The 11,130-nt window shown below is 42.3% G+C and overlaps 1 protein-coding gene across 1 annotated transcript; it reads right to left on the reverse strand.

Moving 5' to 3' along the window:
• Positions 1-456: 456 nt before the first annotated feature.
• LOC121534440 (E3 ubiquitin-protein ligase RNF138-like) lies at positions 457-10,286 on the reverse strand. Its single transcript, XM_041841036.1, has 3 exons — positions 10,122-10,286; positions 9,731-9,884; positions 457-624 (listed from the first exon to the last, which is right to left on the reverse strand). Exons 1-3 carry the CDS (start codon positions 10,283-10,285, stop codon positions 457-459), a joined length of 486 nt encoding a protein of 161 aa, XP_041696970.1. The 5' UTR covers position 10,286.
• Positions 10,287-11,130: the final 844 nt, after the last annotated feature.

An 11,130-nucleotide genomic window follows, 5' to 3' on the forward strand; every position in this document is an offset into this window, starting at 1 on the left:
CTGTAGAGCCTTTTGAGGATCTGAGGACCCATGCCAAATCCTTTCAGTCTCCTTAGGGGGAATAGGTTTTGTCGTGCCCTCTTCACGACTGTCTTGGTGTGCTTGGACCATGTTAGTTTGTTGGTGATGTGGACACTAAGGAACTTGAAGCTCTCAACCTGCTCCACTACAGCCCCGTTGATGAGAATGGAGGCGTGCTCGGTTCACCTTCACTGACCATGAAAAGTTCTGGATAGCGACAGCACTATGGCCTCTAGAACACTTCCACCATAGTCAGGTACTAGGCCTATACCTTTACTATTAAAATAACCAGAAGGACTACTACTCCCTCTGCTACTATTAGTAGTACCACACTACAGTACCAATACTTGTATTTCAAGTTCTAATAGGCTACTTCTGCTACTACAGTATTATTAAAAGTAATACTAGTAGTACCAATCCTATGATTCGGTGGATTCAATGTCTGTATACTTGCCCAGTCATGTGGATTGTATCCATTGGTACACGGCTGACTTCCTGAGTCGCTGGTGTGACTGGTGGGGGTGGTGCGTCAAGAGGGGTGCCATACTCCTCAAGGTACTTCCTGCAGCTTTTGTAGTGAACCCTCATCTTGCTGAGAAACTTCTGAGAAGTGAAATCACATAGGTCTATACATAAAATGGGTGATGTGTGAAGTAACATTATTTTTGTTTTCAACAAATTAGCAACCATAATTAGCTACAAAATTATCTAATCCGCCGATCGTGTTGCTATATCAAATCAAATGTATTTATTTAGCCCTTTTTACATCAGCAGATGTCACAAAGTGCTATACAGAAACCCAGCCTAATACCCCAAACAGCAAGCAATGCAGATGTAGCCACCGTTGGCTAGGAAAAACTCCCTAGAAAGGCAGGAACCTAGGAAGAAACCGAGAGAGGAACCAGGCTCTGAGGGGTGACCAGTCCTCTTCTGGCTGTGCCGGGTGGAGATTATAAGATGTGGCAGACCAGGGGGTTTGATCTAAACGTTTACACAGATCAGACTCGGAGTAGACCTCTTCCGGGTTACCGTCTTCTGGGCTCCGGGGAATGCTGTCTCCTCTGGGGTAGAACACCAAGCCCCACGGTTCTAGCAGACCGTGAGGACGTCTATCCGGTAGCAACCTCTCACTACCTCCAACCTCTCCCCTGTGCTGCCCTCCTGGCAACTTTATGGGCTCCATACGGCTGGTGAGCAATCAGCCCCTTGATTACTCACCAGCCTTAATCAGTCCCAATTAGCCCTGATCGGAGGACCTGTCGAGACCTGGCACATCCAGCAGAGGGAGTCACCGCCGTGTGATGTAGTCTCCGTAATGTAATTTACGGGTCCCAGCTTCTCTGTCACCTCGTACGGCCCGTGCCATGTTGCCAGGACCTTACTTTCTGCTTGGGGATTAAAACTAACACCTTGTCACCCACCTGGAACTCTCGGGGCTGGGTCCCCTGATTGTAGACCTTGGCTTGGGCGCGCTGGGACTTCTCCATATGTTCCCTTACCACTGGCCATATGGCTGTCATCCGCTCCCTCATCGTCTCTACGTGTTCCACCACGCTGCGTAAGGGGTTCGGCTGGGCTTCCCACACCTCCTTGGCGAGATCCAGTAGGCCGTGTGGTCTCCTCCAATAGAGGAGTTCAAAAGGGGAAAACCCAGTGGATGCCTGGGGAACTTCTCGGATTGAGAACATTAGGTGGGGTAGAAGCTGGTCCCAGTTCTTCCTGTCCCGCTCGATGACCTTCCGCAGCATTTGTTTGAGCGTCTTATTGAACCATTCGACGAGCCCATCCGTCTGCGGGTGAAAGATAGAGGTCCAGATCTGCTGTAGGAGAGCACAAAAATCTTTCATCAGTCGGGACATGAACTCGGTACCTTGGTCGGTCAGGATCTCGTTCGGGATGCCCACCTGGCTGAAGAGGTGGAACAGCTCCCGGGCGATTCCCTTGGAGACTGCCGCCCGTATGGGAATGGCCTCGGGATATCGGGTGACATAATGCTTTTCCAACTGTCTTGAAGGAGTTCCCACATATGCTTAGCACTTGTTGGCTGCTTTTCCTTCACTCTGTGGTCCGACTCATCCCAAACCATCTCAATTTGGTTGAGGTCGGGGGATTGTGGAGGCCAGGTCATCTGATGCAGCACTCCATCACTCTCCTTCTTGGGAAAATAGCCCTTACACAGGCTGAAGATGTGTTTTCAGTCATTGTCCTGTTGAAAAACAAATGATAGTCCTACTAAGCCCAAACCAGATGGGATGGCTTATCGCTGCAGAATGCTGTGGTTGCCATGCTGGTTAAGTGTGCCTTGAATTCTAAATAAATCACAGACAGTGTTACGAGCAAAGCACCCCCGCAATGCAGAGATCATCTGTTCACCCACACAACGTCTCACAAAGACACGGCGGTTGGAACCAGAAATCTCAAATTTGGACTCTAGACCAAAGGACACATTTCCACCGGTCTAATGTCCATTGCTCGTGTTTCTTGGCCCAAGCAGGTCTCTTCTTCTTATTGGTGTCCTTTAGTAGTGGTTTCTTTGCAGCAATTCGAGCATGACGGCCTGATTCACACAGTCCCCTCTGAACAGTTGATGTTGAGATGTGTCTGTGACTTGAACTCTGTTAAGCATTTATTTGGGCTGCAATTTCTGAGGCTGGTAACTCTAATGAACTTATCCTCTGCAGCAGAGGTAACTATGGGTCTTCCATTCCTGTGGCAGTCCTCATGAGAGCCAGTTTCATCATAGCGCTTGATGGTTTTTGAAACTGCACTTGAAGAAAATTTAAAAGTTCTTGAAATGTTCCGTATTGACTGACCTTCATGTCTTAAAGTAATGATGGACTGTCATTTCTCTTTGCTTATTTGAGCTGTTCTTGCCATAAAACGGACTTGGTCTTTTACCAAATAGGGCTATCTTCTGTATACCCCCCCTACCTTGTCACAACACAACTGATTGGCTCAAACGCAATAAGAAGGATATAAATTCCACAAATCAACTTTTAAGAAGCCACACCTGTTAATTGACACCGATACCAACAAAGGTGTGTTGCCCTACATCCCTTCCACAAAAAGTGTAAAATGGTAACACCACAACCATGTCTTGCAGTATCAGCAAATCTTCTGCAAGAGGTCCAAACAGTTTGTGGTTAAGGTCTACGAGCCCTACACCACTTCCGGCAGTCTTATCCATCTGGCCGTACACCGCAGACGGATCAAGACGATTCGCCACAAGCACTCTGCTTCCACAGCCCACCATTGCCAGTGTACCTACACAGGATAAAGGACCAAAGAATAAATATGGATCTATTCGATCAAGCCTCAAAATGTGTCTGCCTTTATGTATTCACTGAATATATTTTTATAAGCCGTACAGGGCTCTGTTGCATCAAACAGATGATAGACATTCAGATATATCCAAATAATGTTTATTTGTCAAAATCTAAAATACAGGGGAGTGTACAATATTTAATGCTAACTCAAAAAGAACTGGGTATTCAACAAGAATGTTATATGGTCAAAGTAACACACAATAAAAATGAACAGTGTCCTACTCGCTACCAAAAGCCTGTGACTGATAATCAATCAATGTGATTTTGTTTCACTGAATCTCCGTCTGTATATTTGGTTAATTGATCTCTGGCTGGACAAGTGAAGGTGGTAGCTCATTTATTTGTTTGGTCATCTATCACTGATCAGAAACATTTAGCACGCAACAATGTAACCTAAATCAAGTGTAGCCTTTCAACTGCTAAACTCTGACCCCTTCTGGTGGCATTTTATAAATGACACACAATATTGTATACTACCCTCATAAAGTACATTTCAGTTTCAAAACTATAAGTCCTACAAACACATGTAGTACTGTTAGAAAGGTAAGAACTGTGGGATTCAGATTCAGGTGTCAGAGACAATGTGACTACTACAGAGCCCCCCAAAATTTAAATGTACCTTATTTGTTCTTCTTGTTTTTCAGGGGGGTCGCCCCAATTGTCCCCATGTTGGAGAATAAGAGATTTGAATGTCTAGTTTTGAGATAAAAATATATCACAAAATCTTTTACCTAATGGTGGTGCTCTAAACATGCACAAATTCCCACTGGAATGCAGCCATTTTAAAAGTGCAGGGCTTGTGCAATGTGCAATGTGCAATACCATATATGTGCAATGTGCAATACCATATATCCTCTGTCTGATTCTCAGTTCGTCCACTAGACAGCAGTAGGAGATCACATGACGTCTCTTGGCCACTTGAAACCAGTTGCGTCTGGTTTGGGTAGTGAGTCACTGTGCCAAAATGGCTAAACGGATGTTCAAGCCTGACATCTTAAAATGACCCTAGCAATCAGGGCTTTGAAGTTATGAAGTTAGTTTATGTTTATTTTTATAAGACACAGACAAGTGAAGAAACTTCAAACTTCTTGCCCCATTCACTTTTCAAATTTCCACCGGTCTAATATCCATTTCTCGTGTTTCTTGGCCCAAGCAAGTCTCTTCTTATTATTGGTGTCCTTTAGTAGTGGTTTCTTTGCAGCAATTCGATCATGAAGGCCTGATTCACAGTCTCCTCTGAACAGTTGATGTTGAGATGTGTCTGTTACTTGAACTCTGTGAAGCATTTATTTGGGCTGCAATTTCTGAGGCTGTTAACTCCAATGAATTTATCCTCTGCAGCAGAGGTAACTATGGGTCTTCCATTCCTGTGGCGATCCTCATGAGAGCCAGTTTCATCATAGCTCTTGATGGTTTTTGCGACTGTACTTGAAGAAACTTTAAAGGTTCTTGAAATGTCCCATATTGACTGACATTCATGTCTTAAAGTAATGATGGACTGTCATTTCTCTTTGCTTATTTGAGCTGTTCTTGCCATAAAACGGACTTGGTCTTTTACCAAATAGGGCTATTTTCTTTAATCCCCCCCTACCTTGTCACAACACAACTGATTGGCTCAAACGCATTAAGAAGGAAATAAATTCCACAAATGAACTTTTAAGAAGGCCCACCGCTTAATTGAAATGCATTCCAGGTGACTACCTCATGAAGCTGGTTGAGAGAATACCAAGAGTGTGCAAAGCTGTCATCAAGGCAAAGGGTGGCTATTTGAAGAACCTCAAATACAAAATATATATTTTGATTTGTTGAACACTTTTTTGGTTACTACATGATTCCATATGTGTTATGTCATAGTTTTTATGTCTTCACTATGATTCTACAATGTAGAAAATAGTAAAAATAAAGAAAAACCCTTGAATAAGTAGGTGTTCTAAAACTTTAGACCGGTAGGGTAGTGTATATGAACTGAATATGCTTGTCAACAACAGCCAGTGTTTATTTTTTTTTATGTGTTTTACCTGTAGCCTAATCTGACTACTGTTACCGTCAATCTAATGCGTTCATAATAACACAATGCTACAACAACAATAAACTGAAGTTATAGGCTATTTATTAAATTGTTTTGCCAGCTCCAGGTAGACTACAAGTGGCACAAATTGATTTGCAATGACTCCAGTCATATCGTCATTTCAACATATTTATTGTATCAAATGTTTGCCTACAATTGCAAATACAGTTGAAGTCAGAAGTTTACATACACTTTGGTTGGAGTCATTAAAACTTGTTTTTCCACCACTCCACACATTTCTTGTTAACAAACTATAGTTTTGGCAAGTCGGTTAGGACATCTACTTTGTGCATAACACAAGTACATTTTTCCAACAGTTGTTTACAGACAGAATATTTCACTTATAATTCACTGAATCACAAATCCAGTGGGTCAGAAGTTTACATACACTAAATTGACTGTGCCTTTAAACTGCTTGGAAAATTCCAGTTAATGATGTCATGGCTTTAGAATCTTTGATAGGCTTATTGACATCATTTGAGTCAATTGGAGGTGTACCTGTGGATATATTCCAAGGCCTACCTTCAAACTCAGTGCCTCTTTGCTTGACATCATGGGAAAATCAAAAGAAATCAGCCAAGACCTCAGAAAAAAATTTGTAGATCTCCACAAGTCTGGTTCATCCTTGGGAGCAATTTCTAAACGCCTGAAGGTACCACGTTCATCTGTACAAACAATAGTACGCAAGTATAAACACCATGGGACCACGCAGCCGTCATACCGCTCAGGAAGGAGACGCGTTCTGTCTCCTAGAGATGAACGTACTTTGGTGAGAAAAGTGCAAATCAATCCCAGAACAACAGCAAAGGACCTTGTGAAGATGCTGGAGGAAACAGGTACAAAAGTATCTATATCCACAGTAAAATTAGTCCTATATCGACATAACCTGAAAGGCCGCTCAGCAAGGAAAAAGCCACTGCTCCAAAACCGCCATAAAAAAAGCCAGACTACGGTTTGCAACTGCACATGGGGACAAAGATCGTACATTTCGGAGAAATGTCCTCTGGTCTGATGAAACAAAAATAGAACTGTTTGACCATAATGACCATCGTTATGTTTGGAGGAAAAAGGGGGTTTGCTGCAAGCCGAAGAACACCATCCCAACCGTGAAGCATGGGGGTGGCAGCATCATGCTGTGGGGGTGCTTTGCTGCAGGAGGGACTGGTGCACTTCACAAAATAAATGGCATCATGAGGAAGGAAAATTATGTGGATATATTGAAGCAACATCTCAAGACATCAGTCATGAAGTTAAAGCTTGGTCGCAAATGGGTATTCCAAATGGACAATGACCCCAAGCACACATTGACATTTTTTTTTACATTTACATCATTTATCAGACACTCTTATCCAGAGCGACTTACAAATTGGTGCATTCAACTTATGATAGCCAGTGGGACAACCACTTTTTTTCCTTCTTTTTTTTTTATTGGGGGAGGGGGGGGGGGTAGAAGGATTGCTTTATTCTATTCCAGGTATTCCTTAAAGAGGAATACTTCCAAAGTTGTGGCAAAATGGCTTAAGGACAACAAAGTCAAGGTATTGGAGTGGCCATCACAAAGCCCTGACCTCAATCCTATAGAACATTTGTGGGCAGAACTGAAAAAGCATGTGCGAGCAAGGAGGCCTACAAACCTGACTCAGTTACACCAGCTCTGTCAGGAGGAATGGGCCAAAATTCAATCAACTTATTGTGGGAAGCTTGTGGAAGGCTACCCGAAACGTTTGACCCAAGTTAAACAAATTAAAGGCAATGCTAACAAATACTAATTGAGTGTATGTAAACTTCTGACCCACTGGGAATGTGATGAAAGAAATAAAAGCTGAAATAAATCATTATCTCTACTATTATTCTGACATTTCATATTCTTAAAATAAAGTGGCGATCGTAACTGACATAAGACAGGGAATTTTTACTAGGATTAAATGTCAGGAATTGTGAAAAACGGAGTTTAAATGTATTTGGCTAAGGTGTATGTAAACGTCCGACTTCAACTGTGAAAAAAATTAAATATATGTGGGATGCATGCCAGAAAAGCCGCTACACAACACAACACCAAACAATACATTATTTGTACTATAACGGTGACAAACGGTGCCCACAAACCGTTAGGGCCTACATAAAGCTGTCCCAACAGCAGAGTCCCAACAGCAGTCCCAACATTTTTCCACTGCTACACATGGCTATCAGCGGCACCTTGTCTGGCAGCGAAACAGTTCATTCAGCCTCATTTACTGCCTTTAAAAAAAACATAGCTGATATGGCTGACTTGCTTAAACAAATCTGGTTTCTACTGAAAATTGAGATGTGCAAACTATGGCATAAGGGGACAACAAGCGGTAAGAGGCAATCTGTAATTTCGATGAAGACATTAATGAGCGAGCTAGGACGGACATAGTCAATTTAACTATTTTTTCAGCACTTTTGAAATGTACAGTGACAGAATTCAGAACATGGGCCGTTCTTACAGTGTTCTCCCTGTACACCAAGTCAGAACCGTAGGATAAATAAAGGGGGAATATAAGCAGACAATGAAAGCTCTTACAATATTCAATGAAACAGGTTATAGGCTACATGTGCACCACCAAGTCATAACAGTAGGCAAAATTATGAGGGGAAAATCGACCAAATTCTCTGGATTTATGGTGCTTTCAACTGGGAACTCTGAAAAAAACAAGGTTGAATCATGATGACGTCAGTGATCTTCAGGTCGTAGCTCTAGAAAGAGGCCCGAGTTCCCGACTTACAATTCCGAGTTGGATGCCCATTCAAAACTTATTTTCCCAGTCGGAGCTAGTTTTTTCCCCGAGTTCCCAGTTGTCTTGAACTCACTGTCAGATTTCCCAGTTCCGAGTTAACAGTTGTTTTGTGCACGGCACAAATCATGCTTCATTGACAGCATGGCCAATGTTGAATGTTTATCATTTTAAGCTTGGAAAAGAGACCCTTAATCCCAGACTTGGGACTACACAGCCACTCCACTGAATAGCAGGCTAGTGATTGCTTTGCAATGCTTGCAGTTAACAACTGCTTCCTTCCAAACCAATCATTGTTGAATTTGCGATTTCCAACTTGTTGTGTAATGTTTATGTCCAATGGCCGATGATCACCGATACGTTTGATCTATAATTTCTATAATATGACAAGGATTAAAAAGAATTTGCCAGTAGATTGTCGACAAGATTCATGATGATGACTGCTAGCCAAGATTTTGAAAGTATGATGTTGACATGATCAGTCCAATCAAAGCTACTGTAGATAACGTCATTTGACGTCATTTTATCTGTGGCTAATGACTTTGAGCCTTCTTGGATGGGCACTTCTAATGTAACTCTATGGCAGCACCCAAGGGGCTTGAATTTTCAAGATCTACCCTTAGACTTGCCGGTGATGTAGTGTCCCCACGAGTGACAGAACACTGAGCCAATCACGGCGTAACTAGAGAACCTTACCAACACCTACGCTCCGTATTTTCCGCTGGCTGTCCCACCACCACAGAAAACACTGAGCTAGGCTGAAACACCTTTATCTTTGAGCTGCCTTACTCAATAAAGCAAAAAATAGACCATGTTTGTATGCGGCTTTATTAACTCAATGATTGTTTTTTTTTTTACATTGTTTGCAAACTGATGTGTGACACGTATTAATGCCAAAATAACATGGAAAACAGGCAAGCCCACCCACCCCAAAAAAGCTACAAATGTGGGGCTCAAAACGCCCTAAATGACGGGTCGCCACTGCTTAGATAGATGAAATGAATCTAAAAGTAAGAGTTGTGTAATCTACCTCATCGAGATATGCTGTTTGTCTATGATCAGGGGATGTAACATTGTACACACATCCAATGGCTTTGAGCAGGTGTTAGATATCAAAGTAAATGTTCATCATCAAAAAAGGAGCACATACACTGTGATATTATAGTCCCGAGTGTGTTTATTAACATTTCAACCCCTTAGGTCTTCCCCCTATATGAAGTATACTTTTCACCCCTAGAAATACTTAAGGGGGTGAAAATCATAAGCACACTTTGGACTATATTTATCGTAGTGTGTAGATGTGTAGACTACAGAGTTTTCCTCCTGTGTGTTATCCCTTTGATCAGCGACCTGATTGTAGTGTTGGTTTGGGGAAGAACTAAATGTACTAGCTATGGGATTCCCCTAGCATGACTGTAAATGGAGGGGAAACAATGGAAGAACAGTGCCCTCCTCAGTATTTAGGTAACAAAACACTGAGTAGATGTTCTGTACTCCACACAGGTAAAATATTGTAGTGTAAACATCATACACAAAGTGTAATAAATAGTGTCTCCTACCGTAGTACCACAGGCCCTGCACTGTCCTTTCCTCTCCCTCATCTGCTGCTGGACATCTGCTGCTCTCTTTTCAGTCTCCGATACGGGGCCCCTGCACAGGGGACAGTGTGGTCCCTGGGCCCTCACAGCCAGGCGGAAGCAGTCTTTACAGAACCTGTGAGGACAGAGATGGTTATTGTTTCGAAGATATTGTATTTTATTGTAGGCTATAGGACATATCCTCATGAGTTGGCTTAGACATTTTTTTGTACCATCACAGACATCTGTCAACTAAAGTATTGAGCTGAGCCAGCCATTTTGTGGATTATTTGACCTCAAATATTTGGTTATTTTATTATTTGACCTGGGCAATGCCTTGGCCTGACTATGGGTTATGGTTTTGTATATTTACACATGTCTGCAGTTCCTGGTCCTGATGGGGGTTCTCAGGACATCCTGACATATGGGACAGTCATAGTCCTCCTCTGAGCAGCTGTCCAACAATCCCTCTGCAGCATTCCAAATATTACTCATAGCTCCCATAGGCTCCATTGATGAAGAACACACACTTCCCATTCATCCGCCAACCTGGAGGGAGGAAAATGTGAAGGAAACCACCACCTGTTTACTGTAAGTCCCCAACTAGGATACTATTAGACTTTAGAGTTTCCTGGTCTGTGAAATATTAACCCATTCCAGGTGTACCCAGACTATTTGCATTCAATCAGGATTACATCATAACAGATCAACAATGGATAAGTGACAGTTGCAAGGGAGTCAGAAGGGTTGGATTTCTCTCTAATCAATGTAAATGTACTGTAAATGTATAGGCACAGAGACCCTTTCAATCATGTTTTTACCTCATTAGCTTTGAGTTAATATCACATTTGTATTGTCCTCTATGTACAGTACCTGTCTCTGAAACACATATACCTAGTCATTATGCTTTCTCTGACAGTCAGACCTATTTTTACAGAAAGTGCAGAGCAAACATAATGGTATAGTGTCATGACATGTTGAAGTAACAATGTATTAGAATGTGACCACAAAATGTTCACTCTCTCTTTGTAGAATAGCGGACCCAGAGTAGCCAAGGGAGGTGATAGGTGAGAATAAGGAGGACCCATAATTGTACAAGAACAATACTTGAATTTATTACAGATGCAGGATTTCAGGATACATGGCTTGTCTCGAAAACAGTTGTCCATAGCAGCAACATTCAGGATATGAAAACTCACAAAAATGACAGCGAGTGTAAAGCTCAGCCCCTCAATAGTGTTCCTACTGCAGCTAAGACTGGGTTTAAATGCTAAACAGCATAACGCATTACCCCTTTTTCCAGCTCTAAACAGAGCCCAACTCTCCCCAGAACAACCTAAATCAACTGCCTGTACATACAGGCCGCTACAAACAAACTGCTA

The sequence above is a fragment of the Coregonus clupeaformis genome, chromosome 21 (assembly GCF_020615455.1).
Source record: "Coregonus clupeaformis isolate EN_2021a chromosome 21, ASM2061545v1, whole genome shotgun sequence".
NCBI classification, from domain to species: domain Eukaryota; kingdom Metazoa; phylum Chordata; class Actinopteri; order Salmoniformes; family Salmonidae; genus Coregonus; species Coregonus clupeaformis.